This window comes from Platalea leucorodia (assembly GCF_965183815.1).
Source record: "Platalea leucorodia genome assembly, chromosome: Z".
Lineage (NCBI taxonomy): Eukaryota > Metazoa > Chordata > Aves > Pelecaniformes > Threskiornithidae > Platalea > Platalea leucorodia.
The window spans coordinates 35,570,011-35,595,677 of NC_138858.1; the positions used below are offsets into that span (position 1 = coordinate 35,570,011).

Genomic DNA, 25,667 nt, shown 5'->3' on the forward strand with positions numbered 1-25,667 from the left:
TTATGTGCTGTAGTAACAGACATTGGATCTTTAGGCATGAAATTACTTGCACACTGCTGGGGAAGCATGAGGAAGCCTTATTTCAAATATCTAAGCTGATATGTTCTAAGTTTCATGGGGAATCAGGTACCCAAGTTCCAATGAATTGCACGAGAAACTGCGTGTCGACTTCATTTGAAAATATAGTCCAAATTTTTCCCTTAGGAGTAGGACAATGAACAGATTAGGTTTGCTTTCCTGTAACGATGAATAATATGGTCAGATTACCAGAAAACATCCCAACGCAGCTCTGACATTGTATTTGTTCTTTTTGCCATTTGTATTAGAAACCCTGACCTTATCTGAGACAGCTATTTAGACCAGGCCTGGTCATGTTTAGAAGCAGAATGAAATCATGAATACATGAAACTGTACATGAACTCAATTTTCTCAGTTTCTGTTCTGGACCAAAAGTTTAGAGCAACAGCTTCTAGTTTGTTGTTAAAACTAACTCTCCTAAAAGATGCAAGAACTGTACCACAAACCACCAAGGAGGATACAGATATACTCTACCACCTTTTAACAAAACCTCTGCTATACTAAAAGAACAGCTAAAATACTTCCATAAATCTATCTACATGATTGTTTTTTTTTTACTTGAACAATAGTTGGTCCAAAAGTTACTACTATCCTTTTATAATAAAGGTATAACTGGTTTTCCTCCTTTACTTCTCTGTCACTCCTATGCATTTGAATCTCATCTCTGCTTCACATTCTGATTAAAAGATTTAAAGTAGTGTAACACCTAAGAAACATACAATTTATGGTCTCTGTTAACAACAGACCAAAAGTTAAGAACTGGATTCACAGTTCAAATACTAAACAGGTCTAAAGCAAGTCATTTTAATGTAACAGACCACGAAGAGGTTAATATTTTTAAAGACTGGTAAGTTTTCTTCCAAAGTGTGTGTTTGGAAGTGTCTCCTAAAAATCTTCACCACTCTGATAAATACTGGTAACACTGGCCATCTCAAGTCCAAATAAAAGTTCAAAAACAACAGAAACGCATAAAGTAGTTAAAAAGCAACATTCTGCATCACTGAGCATAAGATGAGTATTTGGAAGAGATTACCCTATGCATAGTAACACCTTTGCTCTTATTTCCAAAACTGCAATTCCATTGAAGATAATAGGACAGATAATATGGTCCTAAATAGTAATAAAGATCATAAAATGTTAAAGTTAGGATTTGTTTGTTTGTTTGTTTGTTTGTTTGTTTAAAAAAGAACAGTGGATCTACCATCCATTGCAGCAATGACAAGGAATTAAAATTTTCTTTTGCCACATCAGGTTTTTTTGCTAAAAACGACACAACCTATATCAACATGCAATTGTCATAGCTCAGATTCAGTATGCATTGTAACAAGGCTTGATTTCTGTAGGAAAGCTCATTGAGGAGCAAATTATTCAATCTCTGTTTGGAATTCCATCTGTGGGTCATTGTAAAACCTTGCTGTCTGGGTGTGCTTCTCAATGTCTTAACAATGTCCACCTTAGATGAGCAACCATGTTTTCTTTTTCTTGAATAGTGGTCAAATATGCAGGCTTTTCCCTTTCATTTTTGTTGTCATGTCACAAACTTTGGTTCATGTAACATGATGCATCAGTTGAAATTTGAAGAGGAAAAGCTTTGCAGTCAGATCACATTTGCTCTCCATGCAAAATGATGAGCATCCACTTGGTCAAATAGTAGGAAAAGGCGCCTTTTTCTGGCCTCAATTTGAAATCGTATCGAATCTTTGATGGACATGTTTTGTTTCCTAAAGAAATACTTACTGGTTGCTGTAGGTGAAGATGCCTCACCTTCAGTGGATGTAGTGATGGGTTTAGTATCTGTCATGGTCAGGGTCACAGGTCGCACCGCACTGTGATGGGGAGAGGGTGCCAAAACTGGAGTAAAATGGCCAGGCACTTTCCCTACTACTTGACCACTGCTGTTAGGCTACAAAACAAAACCAAAAGAATGCCTTGTGAAACATACACATTGTGTTTAAGGAACCTACCCACCTATCTTAGGGTTTTCCAGAATGCCCATCACCACAGTACCTGCGTGCTGGAATGCGCCGTTCTAACAAAGCTATGCATTTCTATGTGGTATTTTCAGCAGGCAGATCCCTCCTCAGATAGGTAGTACACGTTTAAGAAGCAGTACTTTTTGGTAAGCTTTCTTTCTTTCTGGATGCAGCATGAATCAAATTGTTTCAAAATACATTTGCTGTTCATGCACTGGCTGTGAACCACGTTAAATCCCACGACAGCAGGATTAAACTGACCAGACATAGACCCTAATGTAAGAAGTATTAAGAGCAAATGAATGATGCAAAACCTCTGTTTTCACAAGCCATACCGCTCTGGCTTGGAGCATAACCAAGACTTGACCACAGTTGTCCACAGAGATTATGCATACTGGAAGGCTAACTAATAATTCTCATGTTTGGGAGTGGGGCAGAGAGTTATGATACGATGCACTACAATGCATACATCATAACACCTGGCCAAAAGCTGCCTACCAAAACACGGAAGTGTTTAATAATGGGAACTTCACAAGTCAAGAGCATAATAAACAGTCTTCTTTCATAGATACAAGAGGCGGTCTCCATATGACCTTACGGTACAGGTCATCAAGGGAATATGCTACTTCCTGCATATAGGCACAACTGAATTTGCCAATGTTCACCGGTAAAGGTATATGTTTATCCAATGCTTAAACATGCCTTAGACATTCTGCATCACTGTAAATACTCCAACAATAAATAACTTGCAGTAAAAATTAACAAGTAGTAAATAGCTTTTTCAACAGTGGCTGATGACTTTTGTCTTAAACTGATAATGTGTTCTGTGAATAACAGATATTTTAAAATACAACCATACAAAGTAAAAAGTGTTGGGAATCTTATTATCAATCAGAAGAATCTTGTCAAATTTGAGATAACTCAAGAGTAAAGAAATGGACTGATAAAGGACCTGATTCAACTGATACAAAGAAAGGTTAAAAGAGGTAAGCAAGACTATGGTAATGAAATAATAACTGGGCTGAGACAATCACTGCAAGTATGTGCAGAATATAAACACACAGAAGAGGAAGGAATTATTTGGAAAGTACAGGAAGTATAAACTCGGGGTAATGGAATGAAACCGAGAAGGAGGAAATTTAAAATTAATAGCAGGAGAAACATCCTGACAGAATGATCTACTAGACTTTGCAAATGCCCCCAGGGGAGAGGCTTGTTCTTTAGGACATCTAAAACTAAGCTAGAAGAAAACACTAGAAAATACAAGTGCAAATGGAGACCAATCTTGTATTCAAAGGAGCATTGAGCAGTTATCAGAGTATTTCCCTCTCTAAAATCACAAGCCTTAAAATAAAAAATAACAGTAAAAAAGTACACTAATGAGAAGTGGCCAACAAACTACCCCTCTAAATGAAGAAAAGTCACCCTCTAAACATAACTGTATGTTTGGGGGGGTGTTGGAGAGGGGATCAGGACAGAAGAGCCATGGAATCCCAAGATTTTGCAAATATAGAAATTGGGTGATATTTACCACTTTTTCATTCATGTTCCTAGTTGGGTAAGCTAAGAAGTAACTGCTAGGAGTTTAGTAACAGGAGTAAGTGTCAGCTGTCAAAGTAGCTTCAAAATAAGAAAGCAGCATGGAGTCAAAGGAATAACAATACTTTCACAAATAACACAATTTCCCCAAATAACAGGCATCCTACATGGTTTTGTTCACTAGGTGAAACTTAACAGTTAGATAGATTTCCCTTATTACGTGTACTTGAAATGAAAATGAGATGTGGCAGAATATACACAAGACAATTTTTAGAGAATAATGTGGCCTAAAAGTTTGCTGAGCATCTGCTTGCATGCTTACATGACCAATGGGTCATAAGTGGTGAACTCATTCAGTAATTACAGAGGTCTTTCCTCAAGAATGCAAATTACATCTTTATATTACAGCAAACAGTCATATATTAAGTATGTGTCAATAAGTCGACTTTTTTGAGGTCTATCTTAGCAGTGGTTTAGGGAATTTTACTTTGTGGGCTCTATTTTAAAGGCCTGCCAGCCTCTAAAACCAGGTGTCTTGGTGACCAGAAATCTGACTCCACCTGCCTTAGAACACAATGAAAATTTTAACTAACATAAATTCAGAAAATCTCTAAGAGATACATAAAATAAATTCCCCATACTCCAAAACTTAAAGGCAAGTACCCTGACTCGCTGATTGAGAGTTGTACAGAGTTCAACTCGACACGTCTTGCAATAAAACAGGCTCTGTCGTAGGTAAGGAAGCCGTGACACAGTTTGTGGGGAAACTGTGAGAAATATAGGCAGGCCTTATGATAAACTTTTCTCTAAAACACCAAAACTCTTGTCAGTAAGACCTGCTTGCTATGTTAGACCGGATTTTCAGTATGTTCCTGGGGAGCCCGCTGCAGAGGCAAGCCGGCTCTCCTGCCCTGGCAGCCTAGCTCTCCACACAGCCTGCTGGATGGACTACCACCTCTCAGTTGTGTCTGGTAACTCCTAGGTGGAGTCACTGACCTGTGACCACAGGGCTACCTTAGGAACCTTAGCTCATGTAGAATGCTAACATATCACAAAAACAACTGAAAATCCCTTACCAGAATTACTAACTTTTATTAAAAACTAAGAAAGAAGATGCCAGGGAATTTATGGATTAAAACAGCCAGTGTCATCAGCTTCCAAAAGCAGCTCTGTCTCCAAAGCCAGACTCAAATGAATTAGAAGGACACAGCTGGAGACCAGGACGATTGACAGCAATGTATCACCTTCTACTGTTCCCTAGTGATCCCAGTCAACAGGAATGCGATGGCTTAGACTCCAACTTAGCCCTTGCACATATGACCCAAATGAGCAAACCCTTTCCTTGCTGAGTTATAAGACAAAGAATATACTTATACCCGAAGTATAAGTATATATATACGCACGTAAACTTATACTTACGTAAACCATGTTTTTCCTTGTGCGATACATACCAGCAGTGCAGCACATCACCCCACTTCATCCAAATTGAGGGTGAAATCCTGTCCTTGTTGAAATCCATGGGGAATTTGCTAGTGATTTTACTGGATGCAGTTTGTGACCCCACACCAAGTGTCTACATCTCTATTTCTTTTCTTTTTTTTTTAATGTCTTCTTAAATGGTAGCCATTGTTCCATATCTGTCCTACATGTAAAACTGAGTGCAGGCACAATACAATGAAACTGAGGTCTGCAACCTCTAGACAGAAAAATAAAACCTCCAAAGTAAGAAAAGGGAAAACTCATTACTTCACTAAGTTTAATTCTTATGGTTCCAAGGTTTCAGACTCCGACTGCTCATTAGATTTCAAATGCAACTATAACCTAGTTACCTGCATCTTAACAATTTTATTGCATATTGTCACATTTCCTCAAGTATCTTCTGACTGTATTTTATGATTTATTCTGTTTTTATTCTTCTAACCTCTAACATCTATTCTTTTCTTTTTTCAAGTACTTTGCCTCTGTTCTCACATTTGTAATGTAACATTTGTTTTAAAATTTTACAGTAATGTCAAATACTATATATTGCAATAACTGTTCAGGTGTTATTGCTCAGCAAAAAAGATAACACAAGAAGGGATAAATACACACAAGACAGAGCTTGGTGTACCATGTCCAAGAACCTGACTTCTCCCCCCATACTGAAAGTTTCCTGTATTTAAATTTTTAACTAACCTCAGTTGTAGGTAAGCACATACCAACAAGGACTTTTACACATATAATTCTTCTTCAATAATCCTAGCTTTCTTTCAAATGTGAGCAAAGGTACTCCCTTTGACACAGCTTGTCATGGGAAATGGTACACGTGAAATTTTCTTAGAACTTTAGTGTTTTTCCTAGGTGTGCTACATTTGAAAACAGAGTTTATGAAAAGCAGTCTTGTACTCTCCCAAATTCTGTTACATGAATGTCACTCGTAAGAAACCTTCCTGAAACATCCATACTTGTCTTTCTTGCATGCAGTGAACAACAGTGAAGCAGTTAACAAAACTGATATTTAAGTTATTGTAATTAGTTTGCAACTTAAGATCATAAAGTAGTCCTAAAAAAACAGATCACATCATAATTCTCTCAGAGTTATTGCTTCGGCCTGTCTTCAGACTGATGCTGACACTGCTGCATTGGTTTATACTCAATTCATTTCTATGGTTATCTTTGCAAACACAAAACTAAAAGCTTTTGAAATAAAGGTCTAGATTCCGGACCATGGTAGTTGATAGCGGTACAACATCAAGGGCACTGGCTCTCTCAGATGTCTCAAGTCCTCTGTCCTGCTGTTAAGTTTTCAGTGCAAAGAGGGAAACCTTCTGGTCAGAAATAGCCCTCTGAAGCTGTCAATTCATAATCTTATTGAAAACTGGCTGCTAGAAATAGCTTCTGCGACTTGTTCTCCTTTTAACTTCTGCAGTTATGTCAAAAGGTATTTTAACATGGAAACTATGTATCTATTTGGACAGTATCTACTTGAATTACAAGTGTAAATTTTTATAGCACATCATTTAATACAAATTCATTTTGTCCTTATTTAAAACAAGCTCTAGGTTCTAGTTCCAGTTTTCCTTGAAGAGATTCTTACAGACAAATGTATTACAGGTGAAAAATCAACTGTTACCATCAACTAGGGCATCAATATGTCTGTGTCATGGATTCATAAACAGAGAGAAGATGCCTGAGGCACAAACCTCGAGCAAATTGCATGGAGGCAGCTGTGTTAGATAAACAAGCTGTGCATTTGAAAATGGGAGAGGGAAAGAAGCAAATACAATGAAGGTCTGGCAAATTTAGCCCCAATTTATGCAGGTATATGTTTTTCTATTGTTGGATTGGAGGCTAATTTGATTTTCAGATCTGTGTTACATTTTCCAGCTTTTTAATTCACACCATCTTGATTTGCCACAGATAAATCCATTCATGTGCCCAAAGCCACAGATGAGTTGTATTCACTGTCATAGCTGTAACAATACTTAACTCAGATTGTCAGACTGTTAATATCTGATTGTGTGCACTACATACACTTTCAGTTAAACCTTAGGGCAGAATTCTGAACAGAAACTTGAACAGTATGAATATGGACTTTCTTAAAATCAAGATTCACTATATCTGTTTTCCCTGCTGGGATTTTACTAAAATATTTATAATCAGTAATTAATCAACCCCCTCTCAGAATTCTGTTCACATATTTGCCCAAATATCAGCACATTTACACCTTAGATATTCAGTTACATTTTAGGACAGTGTTTTGTCATATACCTCACTACTTCCAGCATTAAAAAAATCTTTCTGATGCCATAGTGAAATGGCAACACTAACGTCTACAGATCAGATATCCAACCATAATGGAAATTTCACATATATACTAAACAATTCACATAAACTATTAAGTTGCTTAAATGATAAAATGTTTTATGTTTAAATTTGCACAATATCTTTTTTTACAAAATAATTGTAATTATCATTCCAAATTCCAAACAAAATAATTCCAATTTTCCTTGGAATCTTAAATACAAAGCATCTTCAAAGAAATAATCAACAAAGGCCAGAAATCATCTTCATGTTGTGCATGTCCCAGGTGCAGCTACATATGATACCGCATATCATGTATTTCAGAAAGAAGTTTCAGGGCTTAATAAAAATTACATTATTCCAGCTAACCACTACACTTGGAGAACAATATATTTTCATCTCAAACCACAGGTTTTTCAATAGAAACTCTTTTTCCCAAGAAGGTTGCCTTGTTATAACCCGGTGATCAACCACTGAGTGCAGTTTAGTCAAACTGGATTCAATGTGTTTGGAAATAGTCTGTCACCCATTTCTTCTCAACAGTTCCAGTCCCTTGTGATGGCAAAGTTCAGATGGTGAAGAATGTCACTGCAAAATCCTATGGCGGTATACTTATGAGAACACTGATGGTATTAATTTTGTTGATGAAGCTGTAGAAGATCCAGTTCTGCTCATGTACCAAAAATCTTGTTTTAACAGTTGTCTACTAGCCACATCTATGAACCTGGAGATCATAGCTGATAAGTTCTGTCTTTGAGTCCATGCCATTGTGCTCTGTAATATCCACAGAGATTGACGGATGTTTCAGAAAATCTACAAGTAAAAAAACTGGAAGAAGTATCTTCCGTTTTTCTAACTCCCCCCCTGGGTTTTTTGGGGGCCGTTATATAATGCAAACCCATCCTTTTACTTCAGAGCTTTTGCCTAGGGCACCCTGATGCTACATCACCTGTAAACATTCGATGGCCATGTTAGCCTCCCACTGGAGACAGCTCAATGGTATACAAGGCAGTTTCATCAAATGTGGGGAAGACATATCCTCAAGTTATTACCTATCTGAGTAATATAACACAGTGCCTTTAGGACTCTGCTAAACATAAGGGAATGGTATTATTAGAGTAATGCCAGTAAGACTGCAGAAGGTACTGTAAGGCAGTTGCTCCTCAGATCGAACCTGGTGGGTTCCATAAAGCATTTGTTTAAGAAGCTAGGCTATACAGATTTCCTTTCTGCTATTGGACACTATGGTAGCAACAGAAATGTACTTTGCCTTTTTATAGCACCCCTTACCACTTTCATACAGATGAATCTCACTAGTTTCCATACCCTTGCAACCTGAGTAACTCATTGCTACAACACATCTTACACAGACCTCACTGGGAGATGCCACACAAAAGCTTCAGGTGGTGTGACATGCAGCTACCTGTCTGCTTGAGGAATTAGCTTTAGAAAAAACATGTTATTGCCAGTTCTTGGCTGACAACACCACTTCTGTACTACTTTCTGAGAGAAATCAAGGTGTTGATTTTGATCTATAAAGCTCTGAGTCTCATCTATTTGACAAAGCATTTTCCTCTTGATGTAACGCTGCTGAAACTGAGAGTAACTGTAGAGCTTCAGCTACCCATGTTCAGACACAGATATCATAAGACATTCTAGGCGAAGAGTCCGCCATCCTAAATCACAATTTTACCTGTGAACTCACAAAATCTGAATTACTTGTCAACAGGTAGAGCACAAGGAAATACCCAGCTTTCCTTGTATATTTGCCTTAACAACAGGGTAAGTCCGTGTTACACAAGCATGGGAAAGGAAACTTCTTTCTAGATAAATGTTAAAAAGATATCTTTGGGTTAAACAGTATTTTATGCACTCTGTAGGCTTATAAGTGTGCATTTAATAAACTAAAAATGAGCAAACTACATGCAAAGTAATCATTTACAATTGCAATTAAATCTTTAAATGCCTTGTCAGTAGATATAGTTAAGCTAGTACTCTCACTCTGCCTCCCAATTACAATTAAAAACAGCACATTGACATATTTAATCTTCAATAATTTCTTAAAAATTACAAGGAAAGACTTGTCCAGGAAGCTAAAAACTATTAAATGTCAACAAATAAAGGTGCTAGCGATACCAAAGAAACCACATGCACATGTATCAGCTTATTCTGCTAGCATTCTTCCAGGAAACAACAGGAAACCCTTTGACCAGCCCAAACAGAGCCTCAAAAGATGCCCTCCTCATTGCTAAACGACTGCAGTTATCATATTAGAATCATAGAATCACAGAATTGTCAAGGTTGGAAAAGACCCTTAAGATCATCGAGTCCAACCGTTAACCTAACACTGCCAAGTCCATCTATACCATGTCCTCGAGCACCACATCTATCCGTTCTTTAAATACCTCCAGGTATGGAGACTCAACCACTTCCCTGGGAAGCCTGTTCCAATGCTTGACCACCCTTTTGGTGAAGAAGTTTTTCCTAATATCCGACCTAAACCTCCCCTGGCACAGCCTGAGGCTGGTTGCTCTCATCCTATCACTCGTTACTAGGGAGAAGAGACCAATCCCCACCTTGCTACAACCTCCTTTCAGGTAGTTGTAGAGAGCAATAAGGTCTCCCCTCAGCCTCCTCTTCTCCAAACTAAACAACCCCAGTTCCCTCAGCCGCTCCTCATAAGACTTGTGCTCCAGACCCTTCACCAGCTTTGTTGCCCTTCTTTGGACTCGGTCCAGCACCCCGATGTCCTTCTTGTAGTGAGGGGCTCAAAACTGAACACAGTACTCAAGGTGCGGCCTCACCAGTGCCAGCTACAGGGGCATTATCACCGCCCTGGTCCTGCTGGCCACACTATTCTTGATACAGGCCAGGATGCCATTGGCCCTCTTGGCTACCTGAGCACACTGCTGGCTCATGTTCACGTGGCTGTCAACCAACACCCCCAGGTCCTTTTCCACCAGGCAGCTCTCCAGCCACTCCTCCCCAAGCCTGTAGTGTTGCATGGGGTTGTTGTGACCCAAGTGCAGGACCCGGCACTTAGCCTTGTTGAACCTCATACAGTTGACCCCGGCCCAACGATGCAGCCTGTCCAGGTCCCTCTGTAGGGCCTTCCTACCCTCCAGCAGATCGACACTTCCACCCAACTTGGTGTCGCCTGCAAACTTACTGAGGGTGCACTCAATCCCCTCATCCAGATCATCAATGAAGATATTGAGCAGGACCAGCCCCAATACCGAGGCCTGGGGAACACTACTCGTGACCGGCTGCCAACTGGATTTGACTCCATTCACCACCACTCTCTGGGCTCGGCCGTCCAGCCAGTTTTTTACCCAGCACAGAGCGCACTTATCCAAGCCGTGAGCAGCCAGCTGCTCCAGGAGAATGCTGTGGGAGACTGTGTCAAAGGCCTTACTAAAGTCCAAGTAGACAACATCCACAGCCTTCCCCTCATCCACTAAGCGGGTCACCTTGTCATAGAAGGAGACCAGGTTAGTGAAGCAGGACCTCCCTTTCATAAACCCATGCTGGCTGGGCCCGATCCCTCGGTTGTCCCGCACTTGCTGCGTAATGACACTCAAGATGATCTGCTCCATGGCCTTCCCCGGCATGGAGGTCAGGCTGACAGGCCTGTAGTTCCCCGGATCCTCCTTCTGACCCTTCTTGTAGAGGGGTGTCACATTTGCTAGCTTCCAGTCATCCGGGACCTCCCCTGTTGACCAGGACTGCTGATAAATAATGGAGAGTGGCTTGGCCAGCTCCTCTGCCAGCACCCTCAGTATCCTCGGGTGGATCCCATCTGGGCCCATGGACTTGTGAGCATCCAGGTGGAGGAGCAGGTCAGTGACTGCCACCTCTTCAACAACTGGGACTTCACTCTGCCTCCTATCTCCATCTCCCAGCTCAGGGGCCTGAAAAACCCGAGGATGACTAGCTTGACTATTAAAGACTGAGGCAAAGAAGGCATTAAGTACCTCTGCCTTCTCCTCATCCTTCGTGGCAAGGTTACCTTCTGCATCCAACAAAGGAGGGAGATTCTCCCTAGCCCTCCTTTTGTCACTGACATATTTATAAAAACTTTTTTTGTTGTCTTTAACGGCAGTGGCCAGTTTAAGTTCCAGCTGCGCCTTCGCCTTTCTGATCTTCTCCCTGCATAACCTCACAACATCCTTGTAATCCCCCTGAGTCACCTGCCCCTTCTTCCAAAGGCAGTAAGCTCTCATTTTTTTCCTGAGTTCCAGCCAAAGCTCCCTGTTCATCCAGGCCAGTCTTCTCCCCCGCCTGTTTGACTTGCGGCACATGGGGACGGCCTGCTCCTGCGCCTTTGGGATTTCCTCCTTGAATAACGTCCAGCCTTCCTGGACTCCTTTGCCCTTCAGGACTGCCTCCCAAAGAGAATGACAAAGCATCTGACTGGCATGCCTGAAGAGTGTGCCTACCTTTTATTGAACAAAAAATTGAATACCCCAATCAATTATGAGAGGAAAATAAGTGGCCTCACAAGCTTCCAGAAGCAGCTGTTCTCAAGCAGTTCAGATATTTCTGTCTTCAGACGAAGATGATAAAACCATTAAAATGATAAAGCTGCAAACTAGGCCACATTGCAACAAAGTACATTTTAAGAGCCCCTGGAATTTTAGTCAATATGTTGGCATTGGTTCACTTGGACTGTAGTATGTAGCAAGTGTGAGCCATTTATTGTAAGAGAAAAAGGGTCCAATATCTAACTGAAAACTGCATATTTCGTCAAAAATATCACAGAATTTGATTTAAGGTTACCTGCAAACTGTGCCCTTCCTAATCTAAACTCAAAGGGCTTAAAAGATTGTCTACTTCTGTTCGCTTGGTTCAGTTAGAAAAAAAATTTCTCACTGATGCCAGGATGCTCTTCAGGAGGATTCACCTTCACTGTTTGCTTTACTATCATTTCCTTCATCACACTTGCTGACCCTTCTTCTATGATTCACCACACCTCAATCAGGAAATTATTCCATTTAACTTGACAGGGCATTAAGTTTGGAGGTTTTGGTTTTGCCTTCAGCCACACAAGTGTTGTTGTGCTTGTTGATTTGTCCAGGCTCATTGGAAGCCTGATTTTGATACTGGATATGTATTCATACCCTCTTGATTATTATTAATGAATCTCAAGTGTGTGCAGATTTGTGTGTGTGCGTGCACATATGAACGTACACACAGAAGAGGTAATATTTTCCAAGCTTAAAAGATTCACCCATCTGGAATCTTTCAGAAAGGAAATACATGTGCAAAATTTGTGGTAGCTTTGAAAACCTCCATACACTGTAGATGGATAAACAGCGTAGCTGGATTAGATACATACCAATTGATTATTTTTTGCTGAAAATTACCATGAGTAACCAGTATCAATTTAACTATGGAGAGGCCAGCAACTCATCATAATACAGATAGATACACTCGCACACACAATCTCATCCAGTAATATACATGCCTAGCTAAGAAGAAAAGCGTTAAAATAAGTATAATAAAAGGGCTCAGCAGAATTACTTAATTAGTGGAAAGTACAGCAGTTCTCAAAACCTTGGGAACTTTTCAGCCTACTAGTTGGAGGCAAGTCCAGCTCTATATCTAACAAGGTCCATTTCTGTTCAGTACATTTGTTTATTTATTCTCCAGATTCAGCAGGGGATAAAAAACAGATATGCACAAAACCAACAGCCACGGCTCTCTTTTGTTTAGGATCATCCATTGTTGAATCATTTTTCACTGCAGCCAAAGGGCCTGTTTGAACTTCCTGACTGTTCATCACACATAATTTGGAGTATTTAACATTATGTCAAGAAAATTGCCCACTGCTTCCCACCGTGGAAACCTATGGGAGCCCTATATCTTTAAACTAATTTTACTTAAAGTATTCCATTGAATACCATGACTGTCTCACTATAATCAGTGCAGCAGTAATGTAATTAATCTCAAAATTGCTGTGGGGAGTACAAGGCATCTCAGTTGCTTGTCATAACAATCTAAATTAGCGTATTACTGAAAGATGTTGGGGAGGAACAGTTCATTTTAGGTAAGTGCTGTCAGGGTATCCATCCTTTCTATTTCTAATGCTGAAATTAAAACTATCATCATAGTTCTTCTTTTGAAATCCAAATGAGTATGTTTTGAGGTGGGAAAGTATAATTAAATTTGATGTGGTATTCCTACAGATGCAGTTTTGCATTTTATAATAATTAAATTTCTTTGAATAAAAAATCATGTTTTATTTAGAAAAGAAAAACTGGTTTGGCTCAAAGCATGCCATTGTATCAGAACAATTCCCTTTTGTCACTGAAACTTCACAGACGGCTTCTTCTTCTTTTCCTAAACAAAAAATTATTCTTGCTGTCTTACTTTTTGTACAGCCATCCTTTAACTGTTCTATTTAGAGATATTTTGACTGGGCGTGCAACTTCTCTAATGTACAGCATATCTTAGAGGTGAACTTTCAAGAATTAAATTTAAAAGAGATTCCACTAATAATAGTGATTAATGATAATAAATTGCAGAGAATAGCTCATGCTTATGCCTGGAATCCCATACTTGGTGTTGTTTAACCCCATCCCCTCTTCTCAGGAACTAAATCAAGCACCAAATAAAATGAAAAATATCATTACCCTAATATAAAGGTTATGAAAGGTGATGAAAGTAGTAAATTGAGGCCAGTTTGGCCTGTTATTCCCGATGGTGCCACAACACAAGAATAGGAAGTGTTTTCAGTTTGCTACTACTCTGAAAAAAATCAGAAAAAAAAAAGTTATCTTTTAAGGTCTAAAGATTAATCTTTCAACTGCAGATAAGGGAAGAGAGTAGGACTCTTGCTGGGCAAAGAGTTGAAAGCGCTTCTGATGCTCAATGAATATACTCCCCAACATTAAAATGACAAGACAGAACATTTGTCAATTGTCTGAAAGAAAGTCAGATACTGCATTTAGATGTTGTATTTTGTCAGTGATGATCCAAAGCAGAACATTGAACAATCCAGAGAGATTATCACCTAATCTGCTCTTTTAATACATATAAGAAATCAAAATGTAAGTAAAACAAGCACTGAATAATTAAAGAAATGCATAACAGTAAGGGCCTGATTTTAATTTGCATAATTTTTCCCTTAATAGTGCCTAATTAAGACATCAGTTTAAAAAAAAATAATCCAACAGAACTCTAAGATTTTCCGCACTGAATTAACGTTAAGGACTTTTAATGGATGTCTTAATTAGACTTTGTTATTCATGGAAATTTTACACAAATTAAAATCAGGTCCTGCATGCAACATTCCCAGCTGAGTCTCAGCAAAAATGCTATATGGGACTGAAAGACTTTTAATCCATGCGCAGATAGCAATTTGTATTCTAAAGCCAACATACTCCATTTTCACTTTTTGGTTTAATTTGCATTAATGTTGTAACCAAAAAAAATCACATAGTTAGGATTTTTCCCTTCAAAGTAAAATTTGATTTTATGGACTCACGTTTTGTTTTTTAAATTCATAGAAAGTCACGCAGCTGGACCAGAGCATTAGCCCATCAGGACAATAGCCACAATGACCTTCTGAACAGCCCAGAGGGGCCGTATCTGTTATTCAACATCATAGAAAGTTTGATTCAGTCTCAAGTTCTATTGCTGTTGTGCCTGAGACGCACACTGAAAGGCCTGTCGTTATTGGTGAAAAACAAAACAAAACAAAGCCCAAACCAAAATGCTGTCGCAGCAACCCCTTCATGCCTGATAAGACAGTCCTTCCAAAGGAACCTAACTCTCAGGAGCAGGAAAACCTGACCGATGTCTCTTCAGTTTACATTCCTAAGGCTCTTCCAAAAAACATACTACAGCACATGCTACAGGGCTCCCCAGGAGCCTTTCGGTCAAGGCACCAAAAATAAATAACAGCCTGAGCAGAAAAGATTACATTACACTGACACTGGAAATATTCCAAGTATTGACAGACCAAATCTCAACTGCAGTTTATCCTATAGGGCAGATCACATGCTATCACACAACACTACGTGCTGATGCTATCATGGAAAGTAGCTTTGCACACAGTCCTTCACAAATTACTTCTTCGCTAATGAAAACCATGTTAATTTCCTATATCAGACCCAGGTCTGAATCAGTGTAGAAGCCACGAAATCATCTGTTACTGCATGTTCTCTACAAAAGGAAGAAAAAAAACCCACTATTTTGTGGGTCTGTGCTGTGCTCACTACAGTAATGTCTTTTCATCAGTGCAAAGAAATGTCAGGTGCCTGTGCAACAGAGCAAGCATTACCTGGCCAGAGTTTATTGTCATTGTCAGTCTATAAATGTACCTGTATGTCTGTGCATGTGCATGTACATATCAGCGCACTCCTTGCTCCATCCTGCAGCAGGAGCTTCATCTCTGGCGGCCCTGCATGGCCACAGAGGCACCCAGCCTGCAGCAGGGGTGTGGGACTAGGACCTGCCGTGTTAGTGCTGCCAGATCATTCAGTATATGTATTTTTCTTACGCTTGACAGAGGAACAGCAAGTCAATATGACTAACCTGCGCCCTTTATTCAACCACGCTGAACAGGAAAAGTTGCTGGATCACTTATATGCCAGCTCCCAGCTTGCTCTGAGACCAGAACTAGTGAGATACCAGTCTAAACACCTTGGAAGACACATATTCCTCATACAATTTCCTTTGGAGCGCTCACATTGTTTTACAGTACCTGGCTAGTCTGCGGGCTGGACGGGTCGTAAGAAGGTACATAATTCTTCAGAGTATCCTGAGGATTCAGGTGGGGAGGATATCTGATCGTTGGATGAGAGAAGTAGCTAGACGGGGCAGGAGGGAGAATAGCTTGTGCTGGAAATGGCAATGGTGAAGGTGGAGGTGGAGTTCTAGTTGAGATGACTGGAGAAGATAAAATAAAATTAAAATTACTTCGCATCTTGTTTCTTCTAAAATTCTTCACCTCTGTGTTACAGCAAGAAAAATAAAAAGTTAGTTATAAATCAGTACACGACACTCCTGCTTCATGGCATCTTTACAGAAAAACTTACATGTCTTCCCCTCACATCATCCCAGGCAATGGAAAGTGCTACTGTTTCAAATTTGTAAATACTGTATCTTGGTTTGGTTTTGTGGGTTATGCATCATATTTTTTCATTTTTTCTTTAAAGAGTAATCGTTCTCCAGCATAAAAGACATTTCAATTACACAGTTTTCCCATCTGGAGCCCAAATAAATAAAACAAATATTTTACTCAATAAATAAAACCTACACTTTTATCCACAGCACTCCAACTGAGGAGAGCAAAGTCACCAAGTCTGAAGAAACAGTAGGTCATTCCACACTTCATTGCACTCTACCTGCCTCATGTAGGGACCAAGTAATAACTACTCATCAATAATGCCATGTATATTAGCTGACCTTTGTGAAAATACTAATGAACATTCAACTTCAGGGCCTGGCAAACCAATCCATCCAATAAAAATATCTCTGACAAACAGAAAAGTATCTACCTTACACATATTTTTCTTTGCTTTTTCTTTCTTCCCAGCCCCTACAAACACACACTTCTCTATCTATAGACTATATGTAATGTCTAAAGAATCAGCAATGTTTTCACAGTGAAAGGAATGTACAGCATGTCCTGCTGCTGCCCAGTCATCCAGCTGGAAGTGGAGAGTGTTCTTCTATCACATTGCACAACCACCAACTTTCCACCCTTACTACACACCTAGAGGCCACCTCCTTGGCAATGTATTAAAAAAGGAGTTACTGAATTCAATGGAAATGGAGAAAAGACAACAGTGTTTTCATTTTCATTAGTGGGAAAAAATCAAGTCTGTATAAGCAAGGTATTTTATAAACTGCTCACAGGTCTATACTGTATCAGCACAAGTGCACCAGCACTGCTCTTCTGGACCACCTCTCATATCTTTGGTTTTTTTCCAGCGTAATTTTTAAATGACTTGCTATTTTTGAGCTGAGACCAAGTCATAGTTTGCTCAAGAAAAAACAACAGTAGGAATGTTCCAAAATTGCTGTACTTGGTAATCAAAACCTTGTAAATCTCAAAAACATTGCTCACTGACATAATAGAACAGGCTACACAGATAGAAATCAGGTTTCCTAGCAAGTAAATAGCTCATCTACAAATTAAGTCATGACTGTCACTCAAATACATATATCGAAAAATTATACACTAAAGTAAATATGAAGATCTACACATAAGTATAGGGCCAAAAATAATTACAGAAGCTTCTTCTTTAACAGGCTCATTTTAATCACAGCTCTACCAGTTCAGTTTAATCATAAAACTTTAGTTACTGCTCTGACACGTGGGAGCTGTGCAAAACAAATATAAGTGAGAAGAAATCTATCCCTTCCATTTCACCCATCATCTCTGATGTGCTACGGTATTTGCTGATAGTGGAAACCTTACAGAGACAAGGATGAGTCCAGGCTCACTTTCAGAATACAAAATCAGTGGATGTTAAGGGGAAAAGAGTCCTTACACATGAATTGAAAGAGAGGAATTTGCAATCATGGAGAAATCACAAAACAGAGACTTCTCAAAGCAGAACTGCATGTTAAAAAAAAGAAGAGAGAGTCCTCAAATCTGTTCTACTTCTCTAGTCACCCAGCTCTGCTCAAGAAATTAATCCCTTTATATGCAGTTCATAAAGAGACATGATGAGCTGCTGAGGGGAGACTTCTGTGCTCTCATCCGAAGAATTGGGGTCACTCTCACCTCTAAAATTAAACAGACCATGATGCTGGAATTTCCCTGTCATTCCTGATAAACCCTCAAGGTAATATGTATTCCGTCACATTTCAAGTGTCTCCTTCACACTTTAAGAGAAGTTTTACTATAGTTTTACTATGGATTTCGGAAAACAGATGTTGAAAAGTATTTATCAGGACTCTACCTCTTTAGACAGAGCATTCAAAAGAAGTACTGGTACTTATTTCATTGTGTCACATAATGAATGTGATTGTGACTTCTCTTGTGTATTAAATCCTACCTATTCTGGTATTTAAATACAACATAGTCATAGCAACAATATAATAATAAAAAAGGATGTAGGTGCAAGGAGGGAAGATGGGGAGGATCTTTCCTCTGTCAGTTTCTTCATGCAGTTTACAGCTTATTTTATTCATTGGTTAATCCTAAATCCTTTCCAGTAACTTGCAGCAGTCAGACTACCTGAACTGAGTTTAATGAGCATTCCTGCAAGGATACCCCAACCTCTTCCATTTCTGCTGTCATCAGTATTATAAACAGGATTAGGTCTCTAAGAAATTCTGCAAAAATGCATCACAATGTGACTGTAGGAAAGGAGAACAGACTAAATGAATAGGGAGGTATTGCTTCATCCTCCATAACCCTCACCACTGTGTGCAACTCCTGGGATTCCTGGGTGGTGATGCTGGGGAAAAGTGCTCAGTCTTGGTGAAGAATCCTGGGGAGAAGTAGGACTAAACAAAGGCTTTTCAGGTTTCTTCATTGTAGGAGAAGACATATCTGCAACAGAAAAAACAATGGAACAGTGACATTAGCTTAGCAGGCTGTCTCAGGACACAACATTTTGTAGACTGAAGATATTTATTTTTACTGTTCTTGCATAAATATTGTTTGGTGACCCAACTCCCCTATGACCAATAAATTAACTTTAAACTAACTCTTTCAAACTTGAGAATGAATAATAATCCCCTAACTGGTCTTTGTCCTGCAAAACAGAAACTACATTCCTTTCATACCAGACAAGCCAAACAGCAAAGAAGTGCATGTCTTCAGAACCTCCCTAGACACTTCTCAGCTCCCCAGAACATCACCAAATCATCTGCTCCTTCAACAGCCACATAATCTTTATTGCATTTTTTAATGGAACACCTACACTCAGGTGTGTAGGGTAACTGCCATACACATGCCGGCTTATGGTATTTATTATTTTGTTATTTCATAACCCATCCCTTACCCTTCCCAAAACCATAGTGAAACAATGTAACCTCCCTAAGAATAAAGGATACTTTAACTTCTCTATCTCATATTTTCCATTTCTCAAGTAGGGCCTTCCCACCTCTTCCTTCCAGTTTTCCTATCAACAAAAACATCTCTTTAGAGCTCACTGTGTGAAGATAATACACTAGTAGGGACAAATGTATGATTTCTACCATGCAGGGTTACTGATATTGCATAAAGCAAAAATACTAGATTCTTTCTGAAAGTTTAAATTAATTAAACAGCATTTGTTGGACTTAGCACCAAATTATTTAAAAGTTAATTATAATATTTTTATAGGACACACATCAATATTGTAAGTGGGTTCCATTTTAAATCAATGGGACTAACTCATGTTTAAAGCAAAGGTCATTTCTTAAGTACTTTACTGGACTAGGGCCACACTGCAGCTGACTTTCCTACATGGACCATGTTAGCCCTTAAAGTGATTTTGGAACTTTTAATATTGGCACACTATTGTGCTATTCTGGGGGACATACAATCATCTTGGAAGTCAAAGACAGGCCTGCAAAATGTGCATGCCTTACTGAGACCAAATTGGACCAGTGCTTTCTGAACTGGCTGGAGTTTAAGAGTGGGTTTTCACCCTGAAAGCTGTACTTGGAGCAGGACCCACCAAACCAAGAGACCGCTTGTCTGCTCTGCCCCATCCTGCTGTCAAGCCCTGCATAGGAACTGGCACAGACCTAGAGCAGACTCTGCCAGTGCCTCTCCACCATCCTCCTGCATCTCCCCTGCTTCCCTTTGGTCCTGACTACTAAGTCTGCTGATTTCCCAGAAACCCTGCAAGGTTCACCTCTTCAAGAAGGTTGCTGAGAAAGGATTTTATTCAGTGAAAAATTCAGCAAGAGCGAGGAATTGCTTGACAACAGAGCAATTCAGCACTCATTCAGTTTTAACAGATATGACAAAGGTTACTCTATGTTTTCTGTTGCAATTTTATGTTGTTATCAAAAAAACCTGAGTGCTGATAGAGGCACCTTTAGCTGTCATAAAAATCTGGTAAATAAATTGTTGTTGAGGAAGACAAAGAATATTTTGTTTCTTTGAATCTATCAGCAGGTAGCAAAGACAAAGTTGCCAAATGGTTACAATTTTGTTGAATTCATTCTGCTAAGCTAAGAAATAATTTTTAAAATTGCAAGACTGAATTTTTTTAAATTGAGTTTTGCACAGGCAAACCATGATAAGAAGGCACATTAATTCTGGAATGATTTTCAAATATTTCATTATGTTTTATTTTCTGCTCTAACGACAGTCCTAGCTTCTTCATATAAGGACCTAGTTCCATCAGTGCAAGAAAATTCTCACACCTCCACAACAGATGTAGGGTTTTATAAAAGCCCAGGACAAAATTAACCGGCTATTGTCTTTGTACTGTGGTTCTGTGCATGCGCAATCTCTGTCTCTGCAGAAACGCTGCAATGTTACAGTCAGAGGAAAAAGATAAGCATGCGCTAGTAGTTTGTAGACACGGCCTCCCACTACAACACTGTGGTCATCAGTAGTTGTCACAGAACTTATCAGTGACAAAATATCTTGTTGACTCTACCACATATAGGCTATCACGAATGAGAGAATGTACAAACACTTTAATTTTATTTCAGATTAAAAGTACTGCACTTAAGTCTCCCTAAGGAAAAAACAAACCATGGGCTTGAAGTGGAAAATCTTTTCCTTATGTAAAGCTCATATTCAACAAAAGAACTCATGAAAGAAAGAGCTGCCTAGCTCCTGAAGGTCTGCATGCATCAGCAGCTCTGATTTCTGGAATGCAACAGAGATTTAATTTGGTTGGTGACTGTTACTTCATTAAACAAGCAAAAGTTGCTGTGTTTTTCAAAACCAAAATATTTTAGTTGCTCGAAAGAAGTATGCTATATGAAGTGCAATGTAATCAGAGTATCCATTAACCCCCCAGTGGCATCACTAATTTGAAAAGAACCTACTGAAAAGGAGATTGGTGACTATGATAACCCTAGCATTTGCTTTAAAAATGTGTAATTTATTCCTGCTCCTACTTTACGGAAGTAAGAACTGTAGTTAGCACATAGAAAATAGATGGCATAAATTACAAAGCAAATGCAATGAACTTCTCATACAGAAGACTGTTTTCCCATCAAGGTGAACGTGACTGGTAGTCAGGAACAGAAAATTCAGCCCTGCCATAAAAATACTCATTACCCACCAAAACAGGAACTTTAACATAGACTGCACAGCACAACACCATGAAGTACTTCCAGAAGAAGTCTCGTTATATATAATGTAGGCAACTGCAACGAATAACGGCTGAAGTGCACGCAGCAGCTTCATTGTTAAAACACTGCACTTCGCATTGAGAAGTAATTCACATAGCCCCTTCCCCCCCGCAGCTCTCCCCGTGTGTGCCTGGCCATCATAACACAGCATTCATGCTCCTGCCACTGCCAAATAACAGATGCAGCCGACAGGGGAGACAGAACAATAACTGTTTGTATAGGTTAGGAAGAAAGGCTGCAGTCATCTCCTCCTTGACCAAGAGAGGAGGCTTAGAGCTTTAATAGGAAAACACACAAATTACATTTCTTTGGAGAGTTACCAGTTACAAAAACGAAAAGTGAGAAAAAAATATAAATGCAAAGCAGTTTTTCACTATCTTTAATTTTGGTCATAAGAAACGGTGCCTTTAAATAAAGTGGAATGAGTTAAAGTGACAGTGAGAGTTCATATGATTTTACTAGTAGCTTCTACGTAATAGAAAACACACATTTTTCTCATTTTAAAACTTGTCTTATATTTTCCACATCATGAGATATAGTCTAGTAGCTACATAGAGCTTAGTATATACTGATAATTACATAATGAATGACAAAGAGTGGTCACAAAAATAGGCCACTTGCTTTTACGTCTGTGTCAAAGTTTCAGGAATGAGATTCCAATCCTTATTACTTTGAGAATGAAAATAAAACAGTTTCAAGTGTGACTGATTTTTAGACTTTTGGAAAAAAATGCTAAGTACAGATGAAAAGCAGAAAGATGCCAAAAGCACTTGGACAAAGTTATCAAAAGGTCAACATTAATCAGACAATGTGTCCTGTCCTGCTGAGAATTTTCTTCAAATGTGAAAACCGGGCTTTTTTTTTCTTTTTTTTTAAATTGTCAGTGCTGGTTCAAATCACTCCTGCCTGTATTCTCATGTTACTGTGGAGATACAGTATGTATGCACCCAAACGGGTGGCATGTTATACATTTTAAAGAATCACATCAAAGAAAAAAGGGCTTATGCAGATAAAAAGAGTTAGATCATCTCATCTCCCAACAAGGTAAATCTGTCTACATAGGGAGACAGAAGAGCTGCTGGGACACATAGCGTATGTAGCCTGTTCATCAGCAGCTTGCACAAATGGTGCTCCAGATGTATAGCTGTTCAAGACAGCCCAAGGCAACAATTTGATCAATTCTGATGTGGTAAGATGCTGCAGGGAAAGTGTGCAGAAGTGTGTTTACGTCAGCCTTTAATTAAACTGTTGTTCACTTCCAAAGAACTTTAGGAAACACTAATGAGACATGAGTTTTGGCAATTTCCTCATCAAAGACCCTCTTCCTTAGTCTGAAGCAGTTTGTCATCCTGGCAGGTCCCTGGACGAATGTCACCTTGGAACACCAGTGGGCAAGCCACCTGTTAGGAGAACTTGCCTGGAATCGAGCAGTGATCCAGGGCAAGTTCAAACATCTACCTGCCTGTTTCTGGACACCTGATCTGCTTTCTTGCTCACCATCACAACATGGTAGCTTCTCTTTCTTGCTAATGAGACATGCTTATGAGCACAGCAAGAAGAAAACATAAAAAAATATTAAATCTCTTTTAATCTAGTTTATTCTTTAATTATTCTTATTAATATCTTTTCTACTGCTTAGTTTCTCAAGCCTTTCTTTACAAGGTACACTCCTGCAGACAACAATCTGTAAAGATTAATTTACAACTAATTAGTGTAGTATCACTTCCAGAGAAAGCAAGATAAAACAATATTCAACTTACTGTATAGATAACCATAGTGAAAGCAGGAAAGCTATGGAGTCCATAGCGCCACTGGCAAGATATAAGAGGCATCCTTTCCATGCTACAGTTTTAAATGAATTGCTCTTTTCCCACAGGCAGTACCTGGGATAATTTCTGGTGGCAGGATACACCACATACATCACATCCAGCTGGGCCTCACTGTCCACTGCTTCCACCACATCTGGTACGTACGCTTGTGTGAAGCATGTGTGAAAACTAAAGCAAAATTTTAAATTCACATTGGATAGCTGTATGACGATGATGAATCATGACAAATCCCACTGTGCTCAGTAGAATCAGTTTCGGTTTACACCTGTGCATGTGCAGAACGAGCAGAACCACTCTGCACAGGCAGAGCCAGCATCACCAATTTTCAGATGTGCTCAGTCCGATTTCCTTTAATGCTGTAAGCATTCTGTATTTCTCAACTGTAGGTCTTAATAAGGCACCTAACACTGAATATTGATAGCTGAGTGACTCTAAAGCACAACCACCTCTCATTTGTAAGAAAAAAGCTTTGTCATATCTGTCCTAAGGACTTGGCACTGGGGCTGCATGGAAACCAAGAATCCTGAAAATCAAAACGTTTTAATTCATTTATCTTCTTCACAAAAAAGGAATGGTGACATATTTTTGTGAATAAATAGAAGAGAAAGACAGATGTGCCTGAACAGCTTGGTGTCTGAGATACTTGATGCCTAGAACAGAGAAAGACTTGCTAGAATTCCTGTTCAGTATCAGGCAGCGATCAGGCTTTGCATCTAGCTCTCCCATTATCCAAATCTGTGCCCTAATCATTGGCTTGTTGGTGTCTCATTCCCCCTCCCTGTAAGTTTTATCTCGGACCAAAGAGAAGCCCTCCTAAGAATTTATTTATTTCCATGAAAAATTCAGTTCTGATAATCAACATTTTCCTGAGTGGAAAATCAACAAAACAAAACAAACAAAAACCCAAAAACAACATGATCAGTTCTGTTCCGTGACTTTCTGAGACACATATAGCAATTCTCAGTGTGAAGGCCTTCGTACTTGCTTTTGAGAGAAACAGTGAGGTCTTACATGAAGATATATATGCATGTTGCTTAGCAGCTGAGGGTCTTCTGAACTTCAGGAGCAGCCAGTGTTAAGGTGTGAAGAGAGCTGCTCTCTTCATGTTTAAAAACCTGATCACAGTTTTATTTTTGCTTCTACATCAAGTGTAGAAAAGCATTTTACATATGACAGTTCTATGTAGAGAGTAGAATATTACAGTGTACAAAGATTTTATAACCTCCCATCTTCAAATCAGCCTACTTAGCACCAATATTGTTTTCACAGGCACACCTCTGATATTGCACAATCCAGTCTATCAGACTGTGACACTGGTTTTCCTATCAGGAACAATGCCCAAGGCTAATCAAACACTCTGTTGTGTTGTTTTGTCATTTCACAACAGAGAAACCATTTCAATGTACTATCTTTTGTGATTTATAGTGAAAAGCCTAAGAGGAGGAACTAGACTAGAATTTCTTCCAATGCCATTTTCAGTACTGTAAGCTGGCAAGCAAAACACTACAACAATATTGCAATTCAGAAAAGCTACAGCAAAACAAGAGTAAATTTCCTACAATGGCAACTGCATTATTTCCTTGTTCATTCTCTATTAATATATTCTAATAAATTACACTATTTATTTTGCATTGTTCAACAAGTATTAATATACATAAGAGAAGAAAGTGATGCAAGAACTTCCAGACAACTGAAAAATGAGAGTCAGAAACCCTTTAGATGGAGTAAACATGTCATTCTTCTCATCCTTACCCACGTGCAAACTTGCAGAATACTGTATTTCATTGCCAACAGTTACATTCTGTGGGATGTGTCAACCTTGATGATTTTCTTTTCCTCAAGATAAAGGGGTTTGGACAAAAGATGGAAGGGTTGTATTTACCTGCCCTTATACCTCCCAGAATACTGGGGGGGGGGTTTGGGGGGGGGGGGGGGGGAGTGTGGTGGAAAACCCAGATGAGTGTCTATACAAACAAGTTGTAGAATGTTTTTTGTTGGTGTGTGTGACTAACTGTATAAAGTTGGACAACCAAATTTCTTCAGTGCATTACTGTTTATCGTACTTTTTATGGACAGAAAGCAAAACAACTCAGTACAGTTCCTGTTAAAATTATATACACTAGCTTTTGAAAAGCATAATTCTAGTGCACAGTGTTTAAGTTAGGGTAATTGGGAAAACTGCATACTCATTTCT

At 39.1% G+C, this 25,667-nt stretch overlaps 1 protein-coding gene across 3 annotated transcripts in view; it reads right to left on the reverse strand.

Annotated features, from left to right (window-relative positions):
- Nucleotides 1-25,667, reverse strand: part of NFIB (nuclear factor I B) — a 174,775-nt gene that overhangs the window by 23,511 nt on the left and 125,597 nt on the right. For 2 of the 3 annotated variants that reach the window (XM_082335535.1, XM_082335536.1), the window contains exons 7-8: nt 18,757-18,888; nt 16,084-16,268 (exon numbers count right to left, since the gene is read on the reverse strand). In XM_082335535.1, the coding sequence (XP_082191661.1) occupies nt 16,084-16,268; nt 18,757-18,888 (317 nt within the window). Of the gene's footprint in view, nt 1-1,842; nt 1,982-16,083; nt 16,269-18,756; nt 18,889-25,667 lie in introns of all 3 variants that reach the window. The other variant, XM_082335534.1, reaches the window with a different exon arrangement.